This window comes from Dipteris shenzhenensis, chromosome 17 (assembly GCF_047967505.1).
Source record: "Dipteris shenzhenensis isolate YYH24624 ecotype China chromosome 17, Dip_SZ_1.0, whole genome shotgun sequence".
NCBI lineage: Eukaryota > Viridiplantae > Streptophyta > Polypodiopsida > Gleicheniales > Dipteridaceae > Dipteris > Dipteris shenzhenensis.
Window position 1 is genome coordinate 21,816,898 of NC_141612.1, and position 19,846 is coordinate 21,836,743.

General features: G+C 43.3%; 1 protein-coding gene across 1 annotated transcript in view; it reads right to left on the minus strand.

Moving 5' to 3' along the window:
- Nucleotides 1-19,846, minus strand: part of LOC147891847 (uncharacterized) — an 84,917-nt gene that overhangs the window by 42,271 nt on the left and 22,800 nt on the right. Inside the window, exon 3 of the mRNA XM_087387895.1 lies at nucleotides 17,197-17,349. Coding sequence (XP_087244021.1) covers nucleotides 17,197-17,349 — 153 coding nt within the window. The remainder of the gene's footprint in view (nucleotides 1-17,196; nucleotides 17,350-19,846) is intronic.

Consider the following 19,846-nt stretch of genomic DNA (forward strand, 5'->3'; position numbering starts at 1 on the left):
TTGATCCTTCTGTTGCTTTATCCACCATCTGTCCGCTGCTGCCTCAATAAACAGGTGTGTGGCCTCGCGGATTTTCTTTAGATCGGATCTAATCTCACAAATGGCGAAGGCTTCTTCCCACTTGTGCAACCAAACCTCGATCACATCAGAGCTGCGCTCGGTCATCCGACCAGCGTACTTCTCCGGTCTATAATTAGCGATATTGGGCACTTTGACCCTTGCGCGCTCTAAGGAATGTATACTGGGCTTTGGCTCTGCTGGAGCTTTGCCCTTATCAATCCTAGACGGTCTAGCCGACAAGGCTTGCACCATCTCCCTGATCTCATTTTGACCAGCGTTCACTTGAAGCTGCTGGTTCATAATCTGCTGTAAAGCATCCTCTAATATCGAAATCCTACCAATCAAAGTAGGTGCTGCCTGATGTGACATCTGTTGTGTAGACTGTACTCTAGACTCACTAGGATTCACTCTTGAATTCTGTCCTTCTGCTTCCATAGGTTCACAGTGGAAGAGGGGTTTTTTTTTTTTTTTTTTTTAAATAATTAAATATAAATAGTCTTTTCTAGAACCCAAATAACCAATAGAAGTACTGAAATAACTACACTACAACTGGAAACTGGAAAATCTGTATAAGGGAAAAAAGTGCTCCCTGGTAATTACTCCTGACCACGATCTCCCTTTCTTTCTGACTTTTAATAGACAGTCGGGTCCCAGATGACGTCGTGAGTGGTTCCTGTTGTCGAACCAACGATAGCAATAGCGGTAGCCCTCTCCGAGATAGCGAAAAGCAAGAAAAATGAGGGACAAAGGCAGCGAGCTGTTGCTGCTGCGGGCGAGTACTGGAGAGCTCGTCGAGCGTAAGAAGCCGATCGAAGCGTGCTGCTGCTTGTAGCTACATCATGACGTAGTGGATGCCTTGTTGCACAGGGCGTCGTCAAGAGTGCTCTTGACTTTAATCGTTCCCACGTTAAATTACCCCTGGCTATTACTTTCCAAATCCTTGCCTCGGCGCTCAGAGTATATGCCGCACGATGAAGCACCCAACTGCTTGGACGACACCCATTATCACGACCTTTCTCCGCTGCAGGCATTCCATTGCCCCAACTCCCGTAGCCACGGACAAGGTCACTTCTCAATACTTCCCACGCTGCTACCGGTTGCACGAAGTCTCGAATCTAATTACAGTCACGACTTAGTTCTCCCAGTCGCATGAAATCGCGATCAACTTTGCCCCTTCTCGATTCACGATTCCGGTTCTAACTACCACCCGTATGATCGACAATTCTATCATTCATCGATTCTCTTCTACCGTCACACAACATCGCTGTTTCCACCCTTTCCTGATCTCTTCCAGTCGCTCTGATACCAAAATGTCAACACCCTTCGTCGCTCCTAGTACTAATTACGCCTAATTCTCTTCCTCCTCGTCGTTCTAACTAGTCACGGGCGATGGCTTTTCAATTGTTCCTCCCAGCCAATTCTCAGGGATCGTTGATGCGTCATATTACGTACGTTTTCTCTTCGTGATTTTCCATCATCCTTATCCATGAGACCCTCAATTCCCTAGATAGTTCTCCTTGCCAAATGTCAGCATTTTGGCCTCTCCACTTGGTGCACCATTTTACCCCTCTCTTGGGGCACATTAAAACCCACTTGCCCCTTGGCATTATTACACATTTAGGTGCACCTAGGCCTTAGCACTCAGAACTATCTAGTCAATGCCATTCCGCCCTCACCTAGGACCTTGGCAGTTACTTCTCTTAACCATTTTAATTACGCACATTAACTATTACAAAAGTTGGTCATCTAAGAGAAAATGCCCACCGATCTATCCGAGGTCATGCTATCTCGGCTAGAGCATAACAAAGAGTCTGCCACTTGGGCAGCACATCTTGATTTTGATGTACACCCAAATTGGAGGGCAGATCTGTCCATGAAACAGCCATGGTATTGGCCATCCCTTGGCCCATACATGGGACGCGATTTAGGGTAGGAGAGCAGACAATGAACAGTCCCATTGCATGGTCAGATTGGATCGGGTAAGGTAAACTCAGTTCAGCACAAGCAACTTTGAATTTGATGACCGGAGGCTTCTTTCGTGAGTCATCCTTCCATACCTCCATGCATTTATGCTCCAAGAAAGGTAACTTGGCATGTAGAAAGTCATTGGCTGTATTAAAACAGGCTCATTGCATCTTCTTTTTGTCCAACCATTTTCAGATTGAAAGCTTTGTTCCTCCTCCTATGAGTTCGTTCCTAATGATGAAATGTCTCTCTTGCAGATCAGTGAACCACCTGTATTCTAACCAATTGGAGTGGCACATGAGCCCTTATCCCTTCTTTCAAGACCTAGCCTTGTAGGGATTTGGAATCCTCGCAGGGAATGGTTTCTATAGGAGCTTTTCTATGTATTTAGAATCCTTGTAGGGAAAGGTTTCTATAGGATCTTTCTGATGAATTTGATAGTATCAAGGCAAGATTCATGTACAATGGTGTGTGTGTTAAAGTATGGCATTTCATAGTGTGAGAGTTTCTATGTCGGTGTTAGACCTAGATAGGCTAGGATAGGCAGGGTTTAGGGCTGGGTTGGGTGCCCCAGCTGGGACCCAACAAGATCGGGTCAACCAACCTGCATGGTTGGGTCAACCTGACCCAACTAGGGTCGGGTCAGGGCCGACCACCTGGTCAGTTCATTGGCCAGCCCACCAAGCTGGGGGGCCCCTCCACTCTCCACTCAATGTCTCACACCTGGGCATTCCTTGGAGCATTCTCTCACCTTGTCCTGCCCCCTTGCTGTGATTGTATCCCTGCTATCTGGATATACAGTTGCTATTTATAATGATCTTGATAGATGGCGCGCATCAGGTGGCTTCACGTGCTTTCCACATGGGGGAGGGTTTAGTGTTGTGGACTACATCATGGGATCCCTTGCCTTCACATCTCGCATCACTGACTTTACTGTAGCACCTCTCCCTCCAGGGGCTGATCATACCTATCTTTTCTTTAGCATTTCTATCCCCCGCCGCACAGCACTTTCTACCCCATTGAGTTCTTACTCCACCTACCATGATATACGCTTTGATCGCGATCACTCACCTACTTACTCTGGCCGTCTATACATACTTCTCACATACATTGACTTTATACCCCTATTAGAGGATCGTGCTACCCTGGTCACCCGCTCACTACACAAGGCTACTCTTCACGCCTTCCCCCACACCACCCGCTCCACCCGCCCACCACCACCTACGTGATGGAGATACGAAAAGTACATGCCTCAGCTTCTTTCTTGCAGTGTAAATATTGTGGACACAAGTTCACAGGTGGTTCTACTTGCATCAAACAACATTTTCTCGAAATAGGCAGTGACATTGGAGCTTGCACATGCACTCCATTTGAAGTTCTTCCGTTATGCAAATCGTATTTAGAGAAAGTGAAGAAAGTGGTTAATCCGTACCCTGTAATAGGTGGTACGATGATGAGTATAAGGCTTTACGCCGTCAGCTCAGATTCGAAACCAAAAACAGTCTTCCCGACGCTACGCGAGTACCGTCGACTCGTACGCAGGGAGAAACTTGACTTTGTGCACCGAAATGAGGAGGAGCTACTAAACATTCTGTTCAGTAACAACTCTAAGGACTTTTGGTAGAGATTTCTAGAGGGACGGTCCCCCTCACCACTCCCTGACACCCAGGTGTGGTTTGATTATGCACGCACACTCTACGATATCCCAAATCAGCCAATCCCTAACCTATCACATATGCCACGCCTCACATCCTGCACCCTCTTCACTAGGTGAGGGTAAAGGATGCCGTAATGAAACTTCATAATGGCCGAGCGAAGGATCATGAGGGACTATGCACTGAGTTCATTGCATATGGGATTAACCTCCTAGCCCCGATCTTAGCTAAGCTATTTAATGAAGCTGTTTGCTTGGGGTTTCCACATAACATGAGTTTCACGGTATTAGAGAGTGCTCTAATGACCGAGATTAGAGAAACTCAAAAGGTGGATGAGTTCGTCTAGAGCCTTTGGCCTAAGGCTCATGTATTAAAACCCGGGGAAAAGGATGACCTGGCATCCAGAAAAGGCCAAACTTATGAAAGATATGCCATAAGGAATGGTATGCTGAAAAGAAATGGCAAGGTAGTAGAACCTAATCAGAATGATCTCAGGCACCGCTCCACCCTGACCCACTTTGTACCATACATCCCTGCTGGGCGGACCAAGGAGTCAAAAAGCAACCCTTTGGTCTGTGGATCCTAAAAGTGAGAGCAGAAGCACTACCTCTCTAGTCTAGCCAATGAAGCATATCCTGCGTGCATGCATCGCGCGTCTCATAGTGAAGATGGGTCCGGAAAAGACGACCCCAAGATAAGTGTATGATGAAACTACCTCGACAGGGGACCCATCAAATGTGAACTGCTCCTGGCGCATGACTGCTCGAGATGTATTGAAGATCATAACCTTGGTTTTACCCAAGTTAACCTTTAAATCATGAGACTCACAAAAGGAGTGCAGTGTGTCAAGGTGTCTGTCTTTGGAGCCCCTCTGTTGAGGAAGACAAGAGAGCCATGTCATCTGCGTAAAGCAATATCCGGATCAGCGTGCCCACGAGAGAGCAACCTACCCCCCTCTGTGTTTGCATCACTGTCTCGAGCTTGTCAATGTAGAGGCCAAGCAAGGTAGGTGATAATGGACATCCTTGTTTGACCCCGATAGTGCTCATGATCTCGTCTGTCTATCCAGATCCTGTTCGGACTCTGCCTGAAACTCGATCATAAAGTGCCACGACAGCCCAAATGATCTCTTGCTCGTAACCCAAATGCTGTAGGCGTCGTATGAGGCGAGCTCTCGGAACTGTGTCAAATGGCTTGCGAAAATCCACAAAGCAACAGTATACCCTCTGCTTCCGTGCCCTCGTCTCCTCGATGATACATCTGAGCGCGAGAATGTGGTCCATGGTCCCATGATCACGCTTGAAACCGGCCTGTTCTACTGCTCTAAGTCCTCGACACTCCGCAAATGTGCTGACCTCAAAATCAAGTATTGATGCATAAATCTTGGACATGACATGTCCAATCATAATGGTCTTGTAGTTCTCCGGGCTCATGGGATCCCCTGCCTTGTGAATGGGTGAGATAGTGTTAATGCGTGACAACGCAGCAACTTTATTATCCTTCCCTCTTCGGTACCGAATCGTCAAGTTAAACTCCTGCATGAGTTCTGCCCACCTAGCTTGGCGGCCTCTCAAGTCAAGTTGTTTACAAAAATGTTTCAGAGTATCGTGATCAACATCAACATAAAACTATGATCCATACAAATAATGTCTCCATGTTTTCAGAGAATGGATAACAGCATACAACTCTAATTCATGAGTTGGCCAATTTCGTTAAGAGGGAGCAAGCTTCTTGCTTTCAAAGGCTACTTGCCTTCCCTCTTGGAGGAGAACTGCTCCTACCGCAAGGCCACTTGCATTGGTTTCAAGGAAAAACGGTTTCTGGGGATCAACTATTCTTAACACGTCCTAAGACCACAGCTTGTTTTATGGTGTTAAAACTTTCTTATTGATTCTGTCCCCATATAAAAGGTACTTTATCTGAGGTCAGATCAGTCAATGGCGATACTATTTCGGAATATCCTTTGATATGCCTTCGATAAAATTGGACAAATCAAGAATAATCGCAAAGCAGTCAAACTCTGAGGGATTGGCCAAGTCAGTATCGCAGCCACTTTATTCGGATCCATTTCTATCCCCTGTGGAGTAATTATGAACCCTAAATATTCAAGCGTAACCATACAAAGTATAGTTTTCTTTTTATTTACATAAAGACTGGCTTTCCTCAAAGTACTGAACACTATTCTTAAGTGTTCATGATGCTCAGTAATACTTTTACTGAATACCAAAATATCGTCAATAAAGTGTACTACAAACTTTTCGATATACGGACATAGTAAATCCTTCATAAGCATGACGAATGTAGCAGGAGCATTGATAAGTCCAAAGGGCATTACCAAAAACTCATAATGTCCACACCTGCTTCTAAAAGCGGTTTTATGCACATTCTCGGCTCTAATACGGATCTGATGGTAGCCACATTTAAGATCTATCTTACTGAAAATTACGGCCCCATGGAATGCATCTAGCAAATCATCGATCCAAGACATCGGATACCTGTGCTTAATAGTGATATTATTCAATGCTCTGTAATCTATACAGAGGCGAAAAGTATCATCTTTCTTCTTCTTTAATATCACTGGCGAAGCAAAAGATGAGAAACTTGGTTCAATCTACCCCAACTTGAGGTATTCTTCCAATTGTCTTCATACCTCCGCTTCTTCGGTAAATAGGGAGGTCTATTTACAGGTTCTGCCCCCACGATTAGTTCAATCTTATGCTGAACATTCCGCTCTGGAGGTAACCCATAAGGTAGCTCATCCCTAAAACGATCAAAGAACTCCTCTGCTATTTGATCAGCCAGCTTGGCCATCTCTTCATTTTGAGCAACATCAGTGCTAGCCGAAGAATCATCAACCGGCTCTACCGATGCTGTACAAAGAAACAAAAACTCTTCTTGAGCTTTTCGAATTTCCATCACGGAAATCAACGCTCCTTGAGGTATATCCTTTTCACCTCGTAAGACATACAGCACATCATTCATCTCGAATTGATAAATGTGCTTTTTCTAATCTATGGCTGGATTCTTCCTAGAATGCCAAGCCTTACCCAGAGCTATGTCTGCATGAGCAAGCTTAGTCATTTCAAAATCAAGCTTTCAACATAGTCCTGAATTCGAAGCTCCAACTGGGTAACCTTTTGGTCCCATACTTCAATTGAACTTCTGTCTGCCATCCTGACTGTATATGCATAGTCAGATGGGCTAGTCTTCAGTTTCAGCCTCTTTACAAGCTTGGAGTTAATTACATTGTGCGTTGACGCTGAGTCAAACAACACAATGACCTCATGATTAGCTACTTGCCCTTTCATCTTAATTAACTCCGTATCATTAAAGGCTGTATATCCCATTGCTGCGGGCTTTGACAGGATATTATCAGTTGCACTAGTTACTAACTTAGCAACAGACACACATAACCAAAAAGGTACTGACCTTTGAGAAGATCCCACTAGCTGAATCTGCATCTGTTCTGCTCTGGGACTTCCCTCCATTTCCACGTCACATTCTGAGACCACCATCTCAGCCATCCGACGATCCTTGTTTCGTGGACAATCTTTCCACTGATGAAGCTGAAGGCATCCAAAACACAAGCCTTCTCTCCTCGCTTTTTCCCTTTGCTCTGGGTTCAAAGAAGACTTCGACCAAGCCCGGGCTGCCATTGGTGTTACTTTTCTTTTCATTCCAATGGTGGTACTTGATTTAGGAGTCTCAACTGGTTTTGCCTGCTTGGCTTGACCACTAGGCTGTGAGGCACTCCCTTTGCTAATCCACTTCTTCTTAAACCCAGTTTTCTTCGGGCACCCATACTGAGCCCCAACTTGCACAAACCCACTTGGTCTGTTCCCTTTTGCATCCTCATAGTTCAGGGCTATGGCAATTGCTTCATCTAGTGTATTCGCATACTTAGCCCGAACTTCCATCTTGATTCGATCATTCAATCCAAAGATAAAATCTTTTACTTGGATTGACTTAGGTACAATAAAACACCGCTTGAAACTGTAATTACAAATCACAAGTCCAACTTCCAAATTTACAGCTAACCAGGCATATATCACACTGTAACCAAACCCGCTTTTCCCTATCTAGGGAAACTCCTGCAATCTAAGTTGACTCAAACACGGAGGCAATAAACAAGCATATGCTCTAACAAAGCTTAGAAGGCATAGAGAGCTCCCTAGTTATAATTCTTGATGCATGAAGAGATCCACTAGTCCCTGTAGTCCACTCCAAATATAGGGCTCAATATGTATATGAGGGTTGAGCAAGAGGCTGTGTGCAACTCGCATAAGTGAACAGAAAAGTGTTAAGTCATCCAAACTCCAAGTAACCTCATCTGCAATAAATTGTATGAAATATGGGACCAGAGGATGGAGACCAGAATCAGTTGCCAAACTTCTCAAAACATCCTTAAATAGCACAGAATCAGCCCCAGTCGTTATAAGCTCCGTTATTTTGTCGAAAGAAAGCTGCAGTTCTCTAGATAGACCATGTCTGATAGGAAGTTTGACTTCAACTGGAAAGTCTTCGTCTTTTATTTTTGCAAAAGTGACATTTTTGAAATCGATATCGCGATCATCGACGTAGAACAAATTGATGTGACCCAAGGCCCTCTTGAATCGTAACGGCCCTCCCGCAGCAAAGCCGTATAGTGGCTCTATGTTCCGCAGATGGAGCGCACTTTGATATTTTGCTTCACCAGCCAATTACTACGTAAATATGACAACAGCTAGCCCCAGTCTTCAGAACTAACCAAATTTCTCACGCGATGTCAAGGAGCACCAAACCGTGACCAGCGCTGCGATGATGTCCGTGAACAATTAATGCTGTAATTCACAACAACTAGTTTCGTGACCACACCGTAACTTTGGTCGTGCGCTGCTCATCTTCCACACCTTCAAATCATCGACGAAATATACGACACCACCAGATTACAACAGCTAGTCCCTTCCCGCGATGCCAAGGAGTCCTGAAGGTAACCTGCGACTATACGCGATCCTACCATCCTTTCACACGCAACTCCAAGGTTGACGAACCACTGCAGATAATGCGAACCAGATGACGCAAACAGTCCGTGAGCTTAAGCATGCGCCTGGCCAGCCCAAAACCTCTCATGATCCCCCTTTTCCAATCACCTGCGGCTCTGATACCAAATGACACAACTTAATCTGTTTGCTCCTAGCTGATTCTTGATTCACGGGCATAGGCACCTCAATTTTCCTCCCAGCCAACCTCGGTGGTAGCAAGCTCTCAGCAAAATCCTGTTGTTACGTGAAGCTCCTGCCTACTAAATTCCACCAAGCTCCAAAATTCCCTAGATGGATCTAGGATGCCACGTGTCTTCTTTCTAGGGGTCCCTCCTTAATGCATCATTTACCCCTCTCTTGGGATATCATTAAAACCATTTGCCCCTAGGCACATTTAATGCATTTAGGTCCCTTAGCCTTAGATCCACCTAGTCTAGTGCCATGTCACCCTCACCAAGGACCTTGACCTTTATTCCTTTTTGATCATTTACATAAAGCCCAAACAAATATAATACAAACATTGATCCTTTAAAGGAAAACGCCGACTGACCTTTCTGAGGTCATGTTACCTCGACTTGAGCGTAACACAAGACTAGGGATCAGCTGTTGGAGAAGGCAGCATGGGTGCACGTCTTCTCTTCCCCAAACCCCATCTCTTATTTTCTGCCTAGTAGGCTGTTTCCTGCCATGTTCCGCTGCAGGGTGTGAGTTTTGGAATGGCTTCATGGGACCTCCATGTATGAGTAGGGAGGATAAGCTCAATGGCACAAACTATGCCTATTAGAAGCTCAACATGAAGATATGGCTCATCCATTAGGGTTTGTGGGAGCTTGTTCAGGGCTATGAATGGAACCCTGAGCATCCCAACAGTTCGATCCACTGGGATGCTGATCGGGAGGATGGGTTTCAAGAGGAGATCAAGGATTGGGAGGATCGAGACACAAAGACATATTCAGCATTGGTCAGATTGGAGGTTTCTCTGGCCGTCCAGACACTAGAGAATGCATCTAAGGTATGGTCTAAGCTAGAGGATCTCTACACAAGGGATCCGACGATGGATGCTGTCACCTTGCAGGGATAGGTGTACAATCTTGAGTTCCCCAAAGGTAGTTTCATGTAGCCATTCGTGATGCAAGTAAAAGTTCTCCATGACTGGTTGCAGGCTACCAGTGTTGCCCTCACGACCAGTTAGCTGGCATCGCTCACTCTCACCAAGCTTCCTTCCAATTATGACATGGTTGCCCAAGTGTTGAGGTACCAGGTCACCTTGAGTCATCTGGATTTGATGATCTATGTTCCCTTCTTCTCGAGAAGGGATTAGTTCTAGTCTCCCAAGGGAAGCTCAAGATCACTCCAAGTGGAGGTGAAGCACTTTCGACAATGCACAAGAAAAAGCAGAGCAAGCATTATAAATGCGGAAAGAGAGGGCATCTAGCCAAAGATTGTCAATCCAAAGGAAAAACTAAGGACCAGGACTCAAAGACAAACTCATCTTCCCAGTCTGGTGGTTCCAAGGCAATTGTTGCCAAGAATCTCCAGATTACCCCAACCTTCTAGAACTAGTTCCAGGTCTCCCACGGATAACAGCCAGAGAGGGCATGTGGGAGGAGGGTGGGCTGATAACGGCCGCGATCATTTGAAGTATGATAGCCAAAACAAGTATGTGGAGCTATGGACCAGATGAGTTCAGAGTTCGTAGCTTGACGTCACAAAGACTATGGACACGTTGTGCACCAGAGTCTGTATCCCATAATGCATGCTGGAGGAAAAGGAGGAATTTTCTCCAAACATGTGCTGGAAAAGGCAATCAAAAGTTTTTCCGACTTTCCATCATGTGTTCATCGGAGGATACAGGTCGTGGTGTGTTCCATAGATCATAATACCCCACTGCGAACTCAGTGCAGAATGGTATGGGAAATCACAAAGGACATCTCATTTATTCTTCAAGGTGGCATTATGGTTCAAGGATCCAAGCTATTTGATATTCTCTCTGAGGTGAATCCAATAGGTACGCATGGTTGTATCTTCATCGGCTTGCCGCTTTAGATTATTGTGCTGACCATGAGCTGCAAAGAGGGTGTTAAAGTATGGCATCTCGTAGTGAGAGAGGACTTCTCTGTGGGTGTGCTTGCCCCGAGAGGCTAGGTTAGGTAGACCTAGATAGGCTAGGATTGATACATATACATACACGAAAACTACTTTGCTTTTGACAATCATAGGCGATTTGCGTTAGAATAACCTCCCATCCTTGTTTTGTTAAAACTCACATCCCGATTCATATTTTCATACGTTAATTTACGAGTTTTTTTCTGCAAAACCCCCAAACTCCCTATATGGGTCTTGATTGTCACGTCTATTTTGTAAGGCCACACCCCTTTTACCCTTTCTTCGGATTCCTTTAAATGAGTTTAGGTTTAATCACATGAGCCTTAGGCCAAATGCTCTGGACAAACTCGTTTACGTTCTGAGCTTCTCTAATCCCGTTCATCAGAGCACTCTCTAATACCATGAAACGCATATTATGCATAATGCGCAACAATGCATCAGCAATCTTGCTCACTACTGAATTGTCATATTAAACTCCTGCATGAGTTTGCCCACCTACCTTGGCAACCTCTCTAGTCAGGTTCTTTACAAAAATGCTTTAGAGTGTGGTGGTCTACATCCACGTAAAGCTCTGATCTATACAAAGAATGCTTCCATGTTTTCAAAGCATGAATAATACGTACAACTTTAAGTTGGCCACTTTCGTTGAGAGGGAGAAAGCTTCTTGCTTTCAAAGTCTATCGGCCTTCCCTCTTGGAGCAAAGCCACATGCGTCGGTTTCTAGAAAAAACAGTTTCTAGGGATCAACAATTTTTCACACTAGACAAGAGATCACAATCTTCTTTATAGCATTAAAACTCTCTTTTTTATTATGTCCCATACAAAAGGTACTTTATCTGAGAGCAGGTCAATCAATGGCTATCATACTATGTGAATATCTTTTGATATGCATTTGATAAAATTGCACAAATCCTAAGGATGATCGCAACGCGGTCATACTCTGAGGAATTGGCCATGCTAATATCGTAGCCACTTTCTTTTGATCCATTTCCACCCCATCAGGTGTAATAATGAATCCCAAATACTCAAGTTTCACCATGCATAGCACGGTTTTCTTTCTATTCACATAAAGATTGACTTTCCTCAAAGTATCAAACACTTTTCTAAAGTGGTCATGATGCTCAACAATACTTTTGCTGCAAACAAGAATATTGTCAATAAAATGTACTACGAACTTCCCTATGTATGGGCGTAGTAGGTCATTCATAAGCATGATGAAAGTCACCAAAGCATTGGTAAGCCCAAATGGCATATAACCAGAAACTCCTAATATGCAAACCTGCTTCTGAAAGCGGTTTTATGCACATCCTAGGCTCGAATCTAGATTTGATGGTATCCACTCTTAAGATCTATCTTGCTGAAAATTGTGGCTCCATGTAATGCATCCAGCAAATCAACAATCTGAGCCATTGGATACCTGTTCTTAACCCTCTGTAATCTATACAAAGATGAAAGGTATCATATTTCTTCCTCTTCATTATCACTAGCGAAGCAAAAGGTGAGAAACTGGGCTGAATCTGCCCCAGCTTGAGCTATTCTTCTAGTTGCCTCCGCACCTCAACTTCGTCAGTAAAACTTAACCTATAGGGAGGCCTATTTACGGGTTTTTCCCCTTGAATACGTTTAAACTTATGCTGGACATTCCACTGTGGAGGTAAACCATAAGGCAACTCATCCCTAAAACTATCAGAGAACTATGTGATCTGATCAGCCAACTTGGCCACCTGCCCATCTTGGGTAGCGTCAGTGCTAGTCGATGGACCGTTGATCTACTCTATTGATGCTATAAAAAGGAACAAAATTTCTTCCTGAATTTTTTGAACTTCTATCATGGCAATTAATGGTCCTTGAGGCAAATCCTTTTCACCTCACAGGGCATATTGCACATTATTCATCATAAACTGATAAATGTACCTTTTTCAATCAATGGCCAGATTCTTCTTAGAATGCCATGCCTTTCCCAGGGCTATATCTGCATGGGCAAGCCTGATCCAGCTTCTACGCATAGTCCAATCTGAAACTCTAACTATGTAATCGTTTGGTTCCACACTTCAGTAGAACTTCGATCTACCATTCTAATTGTATACGCATAGTCAGATGGACTAGTTTCTAGCTTCAGCCTCTTCACAATCTTGGAGTTAATTATCTTGTGTGTTGACGCTAAGTCAAACAACACAATAACATTATGATTGACATGCCCTTTCATTTTAATTAACTCTGTATTGCTAAAAGCTGTATATCTTGTTGCCACTGGCTTAGATAGAAAGTTATCAGTACACTATTCACTAACTTAGCAACAGACACACACAATAACATAGGTACTAAACTCTCAGAAGATCCCGCTAGCTAAATTTGCATCTGGTTTGGCTCTGGGACTTCCCTCCATTTCCATGTCGCATTCTGAGACCACCATCTCAACCATCCGACGATCCTTGTTTCGTGGACAATCTTTTCACTGAATCGGCTGAAGGCATCCAAAGCATAAGCCTTATCTCCTTGCTTTCTCTTTTTGTTCCGGGGTTAAAGAGGATTTCGACCAAGCTTGGGCTGCCATTGGAGTTACTTTTCTCGACTCCAACGGTGGTCATTGGTTTTGAAGGAACCCCAGCATTTTGCATGTTTGGCTTATCCACTTGGTTGTGGGGCACCAAACTTCCTAATCCACCTCTTTTTAGACCCACTCTTTTTCAGGTTCTCATACAGAGTCCCTGCGTGCACAAACCCACTTGGCTTGCTTCTGGTGTCTTCATAGTTCACGGCTATAGCTATTGCTTCATCAAGCATGTTCACATACTTAGTCCGAACTTCCATTTTCATTCTATCATTCAGTCCAAAAATAAAATCCTTTATTTGCATCAACTGAGAAAGGGATTCAGATATCTTCATTACACATTCCCTAAATTTGTAAGTATATTTAGCTACTCACAAATTCCTCTGACGAAGGTACTATTGATCCCAAGCTCGGGATGCTTCATTAGGAGGCAAGAAATGTTTTCTAAACTCTTTCTTGAACCCGTCCCAGGTAGTGGATGCCACCATCCTTTTGTTGTTTGATCCACTACCTATCCGCTGCCTCAGTAAACATATGAGTGGCCTCGTGGATTTTCTTCATATCATTGTTTATTTCACAAATGATAAATACATCAACCAATTTGTGCAACCAGCCGTCTATGATATCTGAACTACAATCTGTCATCCAACCAGAATACTTTTTAGGTCTATAATTAGCAATATTTGGTACTTTAGCCTTCCTAGGCTCGACCATATGTATATTGGTCTCAGGTTCCATAGGAGCCTTCTCTTTTTCTTTCATGGATGGTCTCGCATATATACTTTGAACCATCCTTCTAAGTTCAGATTGCCCTACATTAGCTTGTAGTTGTGCTGAGTCAAATTTGTTGTAAGGCATCCTCTAACAGAGCAATCCTACCTGACTATGTATGGGCCACAGGGTGGGACACTTGTTGTGTCGTCCGAGCTCCTGACCCTACGGGATCTACCCGTGAAGCTTCTTCCTCAACTTCCATTGCAATTGCTTTGCCCTTATCCATAAAATCTCAAACCTAGAGTCTAAGAGTTTAACCCTGCTTGGGTTGGTTTATTTTGATTTTATTTTTTTTAACACTTGCTATCCAAAGTTGAAATCACAGCTTGCATAACCCGAGTCCACACTCACTGCAATACTAATACTACAAAGCTGAAATCTGCCAATTTCTCTTTCCCTATACTAGGGAAATGCCTGCAATTCTAAATATTTGAAAGCTCAAAGAACTTTCAGAACTCAAACAAATTGAATGTATAAGGGAACAGAAAGCTCCCTAGTCCAAACCTGCACACAACTTCCCGATTACCTTAATTTGACGTTAGGGCACTGTAAGAAAATGAAAACCATCCGAATGCACCTCCAAACTGGTTTTCTGTCAAAAGTTGTCCAGTACCATTTGTTTTTGGATGGAAAAAACGGGATTCCATCAATGATTGACGGAAATCTTCAAATCTATAATCTCATGCTATATTTTAATTGGGATTCTCTTGGCTAGTAACTTGCCCTTAGATGCAAAAACCTCTTCAAAAGGATGCCTTTGTTCACCACAGCTGAGAACCATCGTTACCTTCAAATGCCCGTTGAACAATCGTATAAGGAAAAAAAACAGCAACCCAATTGGCGTACAATATTCTAATCCCTTGCGATTGCTTTAATATTCTTCCTGTTATCTGATCTTGACAAATGACAAAGACTGAACTGTCAATCACAAGCCATTCTTTCCAGGATGGATGGTGCAAACCCCTTGCTATCCTAATGTCACAAGGCCTCATGCCAACTGTATGATCAACACTTTCTCAATCGCTTCTCTCCCTAACAGTCCGGCAACGTGGAATCTTAGCATGCGCCTTTGGTTTAACATCATCCCCTTGACTGCACGTCAACCTTCAACGTAGATGTGCCTTAACCAACCTCTGCTTTGATACTAAATGATACATATACATACACGAAAATTGCTTCGCTTTATAAGATCACAAGTGATTTGCATTAAAATAACCTCCCATCCATGTTCAGGTCACGATTCAGATTTCCATACACTGTTTTTCGAGTTCTTTTTTTACAGAACCCCCAGACTCCCTAGATGGGCCTTGATTGCAACATGTCCATTTTGTGAGGCCACACTTAGATGTTCCTTTTTAGCCCTTCTTGGGATTCCTTTAAACCATTTGCCCCTAGGAACAGTTCATAACTAGGAACACCTAGACCTAAGCCTTTAGACCCACCTAGTCACCCAAATCACCCTCACCGATGACCTTGACATTGACGTCCTTTGACCATATACATAGAGCGCAATGTAGATTATTTACAATTGTCGGTCCTCTAAAGGGAAAATGTCGACTGACCCTTCCAAGGTCATGTTATCTTAGCTTGAGCATAACAAGGATAGGCTGGGTTTAGGGCTGGGTCGGGTGCCCAAACGGGCCCCAACCAAGTAGGGTCAACCAATCTGCATGGTCAGGTCAACTTGACCAAACCAACGTTAGGTCAGCCGATCTACTTGGTTGGGTTAGGGATGACCACCTAGTCGATTCATTGGCTAGCCCACCAGGCTGGTTGGGGGCTATAAAGCCAGCCTCACCCCCGCCCTTTCCTCAACTTAGTTTCTCACACCTGGGCATTCCTTGGAGCATTCTCTCACCTTGTCCAGCCCCCTTCGCTGTGGATTGTATCCTAGTATCTAGATATATAGTTGCTATTGCCTATCTTCTTTGTCTATTCTTCTCTCTCGTGGGTTCCAAAGGTATTTAGTATTCATATGTTTGTGTTAGTATTTGCCTTGGGTGTGGATGCCCACATAGTGGCTTCACCCATTCAGCTCATTGTATCTAGTTCTAGTCTCATAGACCCTTCGATCTTTCAAATACTTAAATAAACTTTCTTTCTTTCCTTTCTTTCTCTGCTCCCTTATTGAGATTATCCCTCTTTCTTCTCATTGATTCAATAACCAGCATGGCTAGTCATGTTTCCCATCTACCTCCTATAGTAATATCCTGACAATTCATGTTCAAGAAGTTAACCATGTTGATTCCGATAAACCAGGGCCGCAATCCGAAGAAAGATGCCGTGCAAATGTTCAAGATTCTGTAAGGAAGGGTAAGTCACTACCTACCTCTCCTTTAAGAGAAAGAAAACGACATCGCAAGCCGTCTCCAAGAGGAAGAGAAGACTAGGTGAGCTTGGAGACAAGCTTCTCAAGTTCAACAAATATAAAGATGAAGATCAGCCTGAAGTTTTGCTAGCATGGATACAAGATCCACTACTTTGATGATGGAGACAAATATGAAGAAAAAGACATGCTCCGAGTTGAAGCCTTACATTTGCAAAACCGTGCTTCTCTATGGCAGGCTGCTATGGCTAGTATGGGACATCAAGCTCACACTTGGAGAAGGTTTAACAAGCAATTGCAAAATCATTTCTTGGCAAAGAAGTTTATCAAAGCTACCAACTAGCACAAAGTTACAGGCTCATCAATGACTCTTGAATGCTATAACTCTCACAACGAGCTATCACTCCTAGTGATTTAAGTGCCCTGCGCTGATTGTGTGAAGTCAGAATTCAATCATGTTGAAAGTATGGTTTATATGAATGTCGGTCTATGCCACCTTTCACTTCGTCCCCTGAAAACACTAAGATATAATACGATAGCTGTAGCCTGTTATACAGCTTCTATCCACGCCTCAACAAGTTACATACTAAGATCCCACCTGACCATGATTCAACAGAATGGATATGACTTGTTTTACCAAAAACCTCGTACTGTGCACATTTGAACAATCAGTTTTCTGTTTTACAAACCATATAGTTCTCTTGAAAAAGAATCAAATTAATGGAGTCAAAGACACACCGTCTCAGAACAATAATGCATACCAAATGCATCACATGTGAAGAGAACCCCTGATCCACGGTCGAAGGTAAAAATAGTATCCGGCCAGTGCAGGTTTGGTGCCATGACAAACTCCAAGACATGCCCCTTCCCCAAGTCCAGAGTATCACCTCCCTGCAGACACCAAAAACTCAATTCAGAAGATCTATCCCATGGAAAAACCTTCAGTTTAGAAAATTGCAGAGGGAGAAAAGGTTTCTATACTTGAGCACTGTTTTCTTGTATGAGAATGATAGGCATCGTCCTGATTTCGACCACAGCTGGACACAGAAATTTCTAGATGTATTTTGGCAATGAGTGCAGCAAAGATTTTGATAGAAGGTCAAAAGGGCAAATCATAAAATCTGGAGGTATTGTGAGCTCAATACAGGCAAAAGAGGAAGCATATTATCCTGAGAACCCTTAGAATTAGCCGAGACTATCAACAATATACAAGCCAAAGGAGTATTGTACTAGTCACGGTCATCATAAAATACTCTCCCATGCGCAAAAGACACATTGTCATGAAAATTTTTTGGATATGTGAAGAAAAAGGTTGCGATTCTGGATTGTTCCTGTGCATCTACAGCATGCAACTTCACCACGCAAACGTTATCCATATAGTCGTCTTCAGAAGTTGAACAGCAGGTCTATGCCTCATCTGCAAAAAGGTGAACTTTCCTGTGTATTTGGGATGAGCCTGCTCTAAGAGATGGCAAGTCAATTTCTCTTCGAAGCTTTGTTGCTAGACACACAACTCTGTAACAAATAGACGTTCTGATGCGATTTGTCCATAACAAACTTGATAAACAATGGGATTGCTTTTAAGTGCTCTACCCTCTTATAGTCTTGCAAGGGAGAAAATACTCTTACTTGGTAAAAATTGATCATGCCCTCCAATAGTATGTCCCAAGTCCCTGCCATGCCTTGAGGATTTTATGACAAACAAAGAAGATATACATCATGATGCACCATGGGTCTCATACTATGCTTTTTGGAAAGGGAGAAATTCAGAAACATTGTTACTGTCATCCCTCCTCGTGCTGAATACAAGAAGGGCCTTTCCACTTCTGCTAATGTTGCTGCCTTCTAAGGTGCTATGTATAAAAAAGAATGGTTTCTTCAACCTCTAATTTGCAAAGATATGTACATAGATTTTGCTACAACAGTCCATCTCTAATACTACAGTTTCTGGTACCTTCATAACGGCCCAATGCTATTCAAATCAATGGGTCTGCTTTAGGGCTTAAAGGTTTTCATAGTAGGCTATTGAGGAAATAATGATGATAGCTCTGCTACCTTATTCTCATTCCCCAAATAATATACAAGGTTGAAGGTAGAAGGATAGCATGAAATTTCCCAATTCCTATGTCGTTCTCTTATTACATACTGACTGAAGAGGAGCTTCAGAGATTGATGTTCGACATTCATAAGGATATTAGTACCCAACAGACAATATGGCTAATAGAACAGCACACAATTCTATTTCAGAAAATGTTGGACCTGTCATCTTGCAAATTTTTACTTTCATACAAAACTGTATTCCTGTCAGGAAATAGAGGCTCGCTTGCTGCAGCCAAACCACTTGCAATGCAATGCTTAAAACCCACAGAACATGCAGCCATGTAGACATCCATAACTATGTTTATATCATGCTCTAAAATAAGAGTGATGAGTAGCACTACACATGGACAGCCCAAGTGCTGCTTGATTCAGATGCCCAAAAGAAGGCTCTCCTACTACATAATTCTCTTGCCACATGCCCAGCTACCACTGCATAACTGTTGGGATTATGCTCACCATGGATAGAATAATGCCCTCATGGGTGGAAAACGAGTTCAGATCAAGAATCTGACTTCAAGGATTCTCAGGTCCCTAAACGTGTGGTACAATAATACCTTTTCGCACTGTGTTGTGTGCAATCCATTTCAGCTTCTCAAGCTTTCTCCAATGCTGTGTAGTCTCTTCCTGATCTCCCAAACTTAACAATTGCTATCACAACCTGTCTTGCAGGGAAGTCCTGCGCACACACGTGCACTTGTGAATCCCTGGAGGAGCTATGAGAATTTTCATCGTCGGAAGATGGGACCACATGGGGCACTCCACACAGTCGCTTCAAAATCTAGCAGGCACTTGGATAGCATACAGCTTGTAACAACATGGGACACTCCAAACACTTCGCTTGAAAATCTAGCATGCACTCTAATGTAATTTGCAGAAGGGCTACACATCTTTTCCAACAACTTGGGAGTGCTACAAGCATAGGCGTACACAATCGCCGGGCAAAAAGGGAAAAGAAAGAAACAGGAAAAAAGGCTTTTTTAATAAATAGCATTCTTGCATTTTGACAATCTATTTCACTATCAGCATTGAAACTTCACCTTTAGATGCAATTTGGAATGCATTTGTGATAGTGTTGATAGAAAACTGATCTTCGGGACAGCCAATTCTTGCTGTAATTTCAAATTTGTAGACATTTTGTGGGGACAAACAAGGGGATTTTGCATTTTGTGTACCATTACACACATTTCAAAGCGATTTGAAGGTGTTTGGCAAAGGGGTTTTGCAATTCGAGGTGACATTTGAAGTTTTGGCAAGTGCTTCCGCTCTCTGTTGGTGTTTTAGCAAGCCC